General features: G+C 35.8%; 1 protein-coding gene across 2 annotated transcripts; it reads left to right on the top strand.

The window, feature by feature from the left end:
• Positions 1 to 5,913: 5,913 nt before the first annotated feature.
• On the top strand, positions 5,914 to 8,075 carry LOC120285935 (transcription factor bHLH162-like). 2 transcript variants are annotated; one of them, XM_039314097.1, is made up of 3 exons: positions 5,914 to 6,204; positions 6,780 to 7,118; positions 7,842 to 8,075. In XM_039314097.1, exons 1-3 carry the CDS (start codon positions 6,082 to 6,084, stop codon positions 7,926 to 7,928), a joined length of 549 nt encoding a protein of 182 aa, XP_039170031.1. In that variant the 5' UTR covers positions 5,914 to 6,081; the 3' UTR covers positions 7,929 to 8,075. The 2 variants fall into 2 exon arrangements, with proteins under 2 accessions (XP_039170031.1, XP_039170032.1); XM_039314098.1 differs by lacking the exon at positions 5,914 to 6,204 and adding an exon at positions 6,437 to 6,507.
• Positions 8,076 to 8,336: the final 261 nt, after the last annotated feature.

Below are 8,336 nucleotides of genomic sequence, written 5' to 3'. Positions count from 1 at the left end.
CTACACTCTTGCTCATCATTTTCTTTATTTACTCTACCTTGCAGTTGTACATTGCTCAAGCAAAGAGCTCTACATGCTTTGCTTCTTTTTTCTTTTGTGTATTGGAACACAAAAGACGCAGGAGGAGAACAGGCCACTCAACTGAAAGATTCTCATTATGGCTATACATGCTTTACTTCTTTTCTCCTTTGCTTCTTTTTAAAATCCATATGAACATTTTTTTAGAGTAAATGAGTGTTTGGTAACAATGAGGAACAAAGATATGAAGCAAGTTTGCCCGGATTTAAAGGCAAGTTCATCTTTGATGGATTTATAGGTCGGTAAGTGATGCATGACTAAGTGGTGAGGTCTTAGAAAATATTTTCCCTACCGAACACCGAAAAATATTTTCTGAAATATTTTAAGGTTTTAGTCAAGCACCAGAAAATATTGCCATTTTCTTGGAAAATGACTTTTGGGAAAATATTTTCTGGAGAAACGAACGGACCCTTAAGTATTAATTCGGCCAAAATCCGGCCAAAATGCTAACGTAGTGATTTTTCGACGAAGTGCAAAACAATGTCGCTTTGTATGTTGACATGACTAAACAAAAGCAAAAACGATGTAGTTTTGTTTTATGACGTGGTAAATAATTAATATAAAATTAATTAAATTAAATTTAAAAATAAATAATTATTATTAAATTTTAATTATTTTTTTAAAGGAGGGGGAGAGAGGAGGCAATGGTTGAAGGCTGAGCCCTCACCACCACCACCTCCTCCACGTTGCCAAGAAGGGTTGGCAACAATGGGGGGAGCGTCAGTCGGGGTCACCGGGCCTTGGCTAGGGGTTGACGACCTCGGCCTATCGGCGGCGAGGTCGGCCGAGCCCTCACCTAGATCTGAGGCAAGGGTCATAGCCCTCCCTAGATTCAGCGAGGGTCAGCGACCCTTGCTCAAACGAGCCAAGGGTTGCTGTTCGCTAGGTCGCTAGTGGGTGGCGGCCCTTGCCCTTGGCCCGCCGGGTGAGGGCCGCCAACCCTCGCCGGATCTAGGGAGGGCCATGACCCTTGCCCTAGTTCTAGGTGAAGGCTCGTGGGCTCTCGCCACCGGTCAGTCGGGGTCGCTGGCCCTTAGCTAGGGCCTGACAACCCCAGGCGACGATGAGAAGGTGGTAACGGTGAGAGCTCAACCCTCGGCCGCTGCCTCCTCTCTCCCCTCCCCCTTATTATTGTTATTATTATTATTATTATTATTATTATTATTATTATTATTATTATTATTATTATCATCATCATCATCATCATCATCATCATCATCATCATCATCATCATTATTATTATTATTATTATTATTATTATTATTATTATTATTATTATTATATTTAATTTTATATTAAAATTCGAATTTGCTCAAAAAAGACATTGTTTTTGCCTTTTTTCTTTTTTTTTGTTGAGTCAGCACTTCTGCGAGCCACGTAGATGAAAAAAAATAATAAAAATTTGCCACGTAAGATTTCCGGTGGGGTTCGCCGAAAATGGCACTTAAGTGTCCCACTTAAAAAAAAAAATGGTACTTAAGAGTCATTTTCCTAACTTTTAGTACTTAAGTGTTCAATCGTGCCAAGTTTTGGCACTTGTGGTGTACTTCTCCCAATAGAAGTTTCTTATCACAAACGCTCAACATCTTCTTTGAAGGATAAGCTCTTTGACACTCAACAACTTTGTAATAGGTTCTCTCTCTCCCCCTCCTTCCCTCCCTCATGGATTTGAAAAACAATCAATCCTGTACATCGTGAATATGTCGTTAATATGATTTGGAACTTCAAAAATCTTCTATGCTACGATCATTTGATTTATGTTTCTGGTCATTGGTTTTAGGCCAAATTTAAAAATCAATTTTGAATATTCATAGATCTTTAGTTACTTGCCTTATGAAGGTTAAGGTCAATTGGAGATTTTAGGCTATCACAAGAGTAGGCAATCTATCAAGGGCTTGACATTTTAGCTTGACTTGTCATTGATTTGCTCAAAACTTTGGAGGACTTTCTTGTACTTGCTTGTGTAGAATTTGATAGAATATGTCCCTAGATTTTGCATTTCGTGATTTGGTTCACCTAGGAGACAAACAATATCATTGTTTACGTTAAACGGTATCATTATTTATGTGATTTATTCATATTGTTAAAGAGATAAGCTTGAATATATCCATTAAAATGTATAAAAAATATAAAAAAAAAAAAAAGCACAAAGATGCATGTTAAAATGTCAAGTTAGGCTGTACTTGGCTTACACTTTTGATGACATTTTTATTTCATTTGAAAGGTTCCTACAAGGTTAATCTTTGAGGTGAAACCTTTGACTTTAGCAGTTCTGAGATTAAATGATGAAAATTTTAATTATTTGCTTGTACATAGAAAATAATGATGTTCATGGACTAATAATGGGTGCAATTAACTCCATGATGGTATTTGATATGTTAGTAATGAAGGATGAGTGTCCTAAAAGTGACATACCCAGAGTGCCACCGGTGTAAAGAGATTTTAAGAGAAAGTTATTCATATCCTTAGTAATTTTCTCAAATGAAATATGTTTGAGATCACATGTTTTCTTTGAATTGTGTAGTTTTTGTGTCAAATAATTTTTTTACACGAAATGGTAAAATGTGTCAATCAAAGGGCAAGTGCTAGTCTTTACTATATCTCAGGGCATAAGGTGAGGTTGAGAATGATAAGGTCAAGGTTCACGAAGTCAATTGAGACTATTTGAGTTTGGTTGAGATTGACTTTGATGATAAGGTACATATTTTTTTTCCTACTATCCTTATTGCATAATAGTTGGAATACTACTATTAGTGATGTTCGTAATTCCTATAAATCAAGAAGTTTGATGTTTGATGAGATTGGTGATTTGATTCTAAGTGAAAACATCCATATAAGAAATCTTGTAAACTTGTGCCCATTGGTTCAATAGGTGAATGTAGAGGAAGAATAGTACTCTTATCAACAAAAGTAGTAGGAACATGAACAAACGAAATTAGTTTAGGACTAGTGATATTGTTTATTGAAATTATGGCAAAAAATGGCATCTTAGATGGGAGGGTAAGGAAATTAGAGTTGAGTCTATTGATAATATTATTGCAATGGCTGATAGTAACTTGAATAGTGCTAATTATGTCTTACCTATTGTTAAGGATGAATTATGAATTCTAATACTTCATTTCCTACTTCAACTAGTCCCCAAGTGTTGGATATGTTAGAATTAGAATGCACAATGCTATCATGAGGATGTTGGACTGGTATGAGGCATATTGTAAAGTTGAAGAAGAATGTGATTCTTTGAGAAACTTGGGTTTAGCTAGGTATTAGCATAATTCAAAGGGTAGACTCCCAAAAGTTGATTGAGGTGCCTATTGATAATAAAAAGTATCAAGTATATTAGCCTGTTTAAGCTTTAAGGGGAGACAAATATGGATTTCGTAGCGAAGATCATATGCATTTATTTGAGAGTTTGAATTGTGGCATATGCATTTTAGGTAGATTAGCGAGAGAAGCTCAAAGGTTCTAAGTGAAAGGAACCTAGTGTATCGTTATTTTAATAATGAACTGAATGTAGGGGTATGCTATGACTTAGGCAAATGGTAGAAAATGCAATTCTATACGACTTCCTAAGAAACCAAAAAGATTGTAAGGTTGATTCACTTAGACCGTTGTGATGTCTTTTGATGAAGAATGTTATATCTATGCTAACAATTATGAAAGACTACTTGATGAGTACCTCAGTGTTTTTGTTTAAACAAAAGTTTAATGTAGTTGTCAAGATTGAATAGTTAAAAATTTTGATTAAAATGGAGACTCATAAATGATTTATCATGTGTGGACTGACTATAACATAGAGTTCTGCTTGAAGCAATTTAACGAATTCTACAAAAAAAAAAAAGGGTATGGTGAGACAATATATTAATGTTAGTAAGACAAGTTGCAAAGTTAATTAAAAGAAGGTTACTAGAGATTGCTTATGAAATGCTTTCTAGTGTTGGTATGGTTGGCAAATTCCTAATGGATGGGTTTAGTAAGATAAGCCACCTAGTGAAAGTTTCCCAAAGAAGTATGGTTATGCAACATTGCTGATTATTCTAATTTTAAAATATTTAGTTGGTTGTGTTATACTCGAGTGACTAACGGTAAGCTAGATAAGAAAGCTGGGAAGTGCATATTACTAAGTTATGTAGAAGGAAGGGAGCTATCGGTTATTAATACATGAAATTCAATTTACTTGTTGCTAGCAAAGAAGTTATATTTGATAAGTTTCTCATACTTTTGCGTAGGAAGTATTATGGTAATGCTTTTAGAGATTTGGATGGTGTTCAAGTTGAGATGGAGTTGCAATTAGAAAATCTTAAAGTAGCAGGTGCAACCGTGATAATCAACAAAGGCTATGTTTATATCAAGGTGAAGCCTATAGTGTCAACAATTGAGGTAGCTATCAAGTTTGATAAGATGTGTGTTTGATCTCGACTTATGGCTTGACATTTGAACAAACAAGAAATTATGGAAACACTTTCCATGCTAGAATAGGATTCTTGGTTTGAATCAGTTGAAAGGGGCATTTTATTATAAATATATGTATATTTGTTGGTTTTTTTTGTCCATTGGCGAGTAGAGGGAGCTTTTGGCTGTAACAATCAATTGTACGGCATGCTTATGTATTACATTTGGTAAGAATAAAAAAATAAAAAATAAAAGTGTTTTGAAACTGTAACATAATCTTATAAGATTTATATATTCCTTTTGTGAGATTGAGAAATTATTTCATTGTGCAGCTAAACACTACGTATATTATTAGGTGTTATAAAGTGTGGGAGATACTAAGAATGTTTGAATGACTCAAGTGTGATTATTATCTCCCTTGTATCACTTGATTTTATAGTGAAATCCTCTATTGCTCTTCCTGTAAAGTAAATCATGCTGAACGAATTACGCAAAACGCAAATCACTTGTCCGATCGAGTCAAATTGCTTCTTTTTGTGACAAACTTCAATTATAGGTGACTGTCGTAATGGTGACTTATTGTTCTCTCCACCTGCTATTAGGTGGGGTCCATCATGTGGTGATCATTCTCTCTCTCTCTCTCTCTCTCTCTCTTAGTGGCCTCTGACAACCATCTAACATCTCTCTCTGTCTCTTAGTGGCCTCTAACAACCATCTGACATCAATAGAGGCCCATCTCGTGATGATCGTACTTTGGGAAAAAAAAGACACCGTAAGTGCCATAAATTTTTTTTTTTTTGGAATATCATATAACTTTTTAATCGATCAATTGAATAACATAGGCCTCTAACATCTCTCTCTGTCTCTTAGTGGCCTCTAACAACCATCTCACAAGTATCATGTTATGTTGCAATTCCAACACTTGAGTGAATGCTCTTTAAAAATTATAGCGCCCAAATGATCGATTAAAAGTTGTGACACTAAAATGAACGTTTTTTTAGAAATCATGACACTTAATTAATTGAAAAAGAGTTATGCACTCAAGTGAATACCGTAATAAAGTTATGATACATTTGATATTCTTATCCTTCCTACTTTTGAACGATTAAGCCATTTGGGCTAGCCCTTTTTCTTAAAACTTTTCTACATTTTTTTTCTTAACTCAGACCCATCCAATCTCACCAAAAACATCACATAATATTATTCTTATTCAAAATTAAATTTTCCGATCAGAATATATGAGACCATGTACCTTCTCTTATCCTATCTAATTAAATAATCGCAAGGCCAAGCAAAACATTATACATCCATAGAAGAAACGGCTGTTCTTGTTCACAAACTGTTTAAGTTAATTAATTACTTGGAACTGATGGTCAAGGAAGGTCCGCGCCAGTCCCATAAATAAAGTAGAATTTGCCAACTGCTGATTAGAACCCTTTACAGAGAGTGGCATTTGAATAATCATATTTCACCTTTAACTTTTTCCCATTTTGCAGTTTCAATGAGGTGAAAGCTCTTCCCAACAAGGAGTGGAATCAAACCTATTATATCCACTCAGATTTCTCAGTAACGTATGCTGCTCTGATCTTGGCGTTCAGTAATTCGAGGTGTGGTATGATGGAGAGCAAGCCCGGTTCATCCAGACCCGACCGCAAAAGGACAGAGAGAAACAGGAGAAATCAAATGAAAGCCCTCTTCTCCGAGCTCCACTCCCTTGTTCCTCCACAGAGTCCTACGGTCTCTCTCTCTCCCTCTCTCTGTCTCTCTCTCTCCACTGAATTATTTTCGCGGTTATTGCGGACAAAACAGCATTATTGATGTCAAGGTTCTGTTTCCCAGATGGTATATTTAGCCATTTTAAAAATAAATCATTCCTAGTTTCCGATTTTTTTTTAAAATGAATAAAGAACAAAACTAAATTCCCCTAAATACGAGACCTATCTAGGGTTTTCTCTCTTTCTCCTTTGGTCAAACTTCTAGTAAAGCACAAGGATTTGGTGATGGCCCCTCATTCGATCTTGACGAAAAATGTCTAGCATCGTACGGATTGTAAAGTGTTAGTCAGAATTGAGCAAAATTTCAAGTAAATTAAGTGCGAGATTTCAGTTGTCTATCAATGAATTTTTTTAAAACAGGGTTCAGTATGAGGTCCATCATATTGGTATTTGATAGGTTCTGTTGAGGAGGGCGAGATTAGAGAGTATCTTCTTGAGTTCGAAGTCTCTGAATTTTTGCTCCTAGTATATTTGTCAATGCATTTTGATAAAGTTTGAGTTAACAGTTGTCCTTGCTTACTTATGTTTTGGTTGTAGGAAAGAACATTGTCGTTGCCTGATCAATTAGGTGAAGCAGCCAATTACATAAGGAGTTTACAAGTGAAGGTGGAGAAAATGAGGGAGCAGAAAGAGCAGTTGTTAGAAGTAGGAAAGATCAACACGACCATGAACAGTGGACCGATGATTGGATTCAAGTCGCCGGAGATCAAAATTTGGAACAACAAGTCAATTCTGGAGGTTGTTCTTGTTACCGGATTGGATGGCCAGTTCATGTTCAATGAGACTGTTCAAGTGATTCATGAAGAAGGAGCTGATATTGTCAATGCCAGTTCCTCTTATGTTGGCGATGCAATGCTTCATACCATTCATGCCAAGGTAAGAATTTGTTTATATTTTGAGCCCAAAATGGTTAGAAATTGTACGTTTAGAACAAAAAGTTTAGTTCAAAACATAGATTTTTGAAACTCATTGTAGAGACAATAAATAAGATTAGTTTATGGAGAGACGTGATGAAATTCTGTTATGCATTCCATTATGATCCACTTGTTTTAATATGACAGGGGTGCCCGACTTACTCAAGTAGTATAATCTCATTGATCATGAAATTTCTCATTATCTTGTGGATTATATAAGATGGTAGTCTTGGTAGTTGACCTAAAGATAAACTTATTTGCCACTTGGTGTGGTAATCAAACTCGTGTTGCCAGTACAAGTACAACTAATTCGCTTGTTTAAAATACTCGCGTGCAATTTGTAAACCAATTTCAGTAAACCCGGTTTAATACGCCTAGCGATAGTATGACTCGTTTAGGGATTCCTAGAGCAATTTTGAGAAGCACAAATTAATCATAGTAGGTTACTCTGGTCCGTGCATAGTAACTTTATCAGCTGTGACGGTATTGACAGTAAGACATAAGAGCCAACCATGTTTAATTCACGCACCAAGTAGACAAAAGCTAAAGCTTCTCTGACTTTTAACTTATAACATAAAGAGGTTGAAGGAAATTCCTGGCCAAGAGATGTTTTCATTTCCTTCTTTATGTTGTTCTTTCAATTGGCTGGTTCTTCAGTATTCTTTCTACGTTGAGAATATTGTAGGTTGGAGAAGGCGATTCTTCAGAAGAGAGAATATCTGAGAGGCTACAGAAGATTGTCAATGATATGCTGATGGAGTCTCATCCTTAATCTAGTGCTGGTTGAATGTTGCAGAATTATTGAATCTTCAGAGGTTTGTCGTTCTTTTCTCATGAATATGTAACCACATATTTAATTCCGTGGAGTTGCAAAATGTTTCTTTAAAAGCTCTAAACAAGCTAGCTTGAGCTTTTCCAATCCTTTTCATTTGTTACCTGGCATAGTATGATGTTATCACAATCGTCTTGTTCTCACACTCCCTCCAAACAATTTCCTCACTGACTGTTTGTGTGAATATCAGTACACATTTCATTTCTGAAATCTTTCATACCAAATCATTTCCAAGTATTTCTGTATAATTATATGAAATTGGCCCTTCTGTTATGTGAGAATGTTAGTCATATGGAATATTTTAAGCCCCCTCTCACGTGCAAGCTGGGATTAGGAACATGTGGGCAA

This window comes from Eucalyptus grandis, chromosome 5 (genome assembly GCF_016545825.1).
Source record: "Eucalyptus grandis isolate ANBG69807.140 chromosome 5, ASM1654582v1, whole genome shotgun sequence".
Lineage (NCBI taxonomy): Eukaryota > Viridiplantae > Streptophyta > Magnoliopsida > Myrtales > Myrtaceae > Eucalyptus > Eucalyptus grandis.
The sequence above is the reverse complement of the archived record's forward strand: the minus strand, read 5'-3'. Positions and strand labels throughout refer to the sequence as shown.

Bases quoted from the DNA above. Each gene is read 5' to 3' on its own strand.
- LOC120285935 (XM_039314097.1), top strand. From the start codon at position 6,082: ATGATGGAGAGCAAGCCCGGTTCATCCAGACCCGACCGCAAAAGGACA. The intron at 6,205-6,779 runs GTCTCTCTCTCT...TTTTGGTTGTAG, and splicing joins TTCCTCCACAGAGTCCTACG to GAAAGAACATTGTCGTTGCC. The intron at 7,119-7,841 runs GTAAGAATTTGT...AGAATATTGTAG, and splicing joins TTCATACCATTCATGCCAAG to GTTGGAGAAGGCGATTCTTC.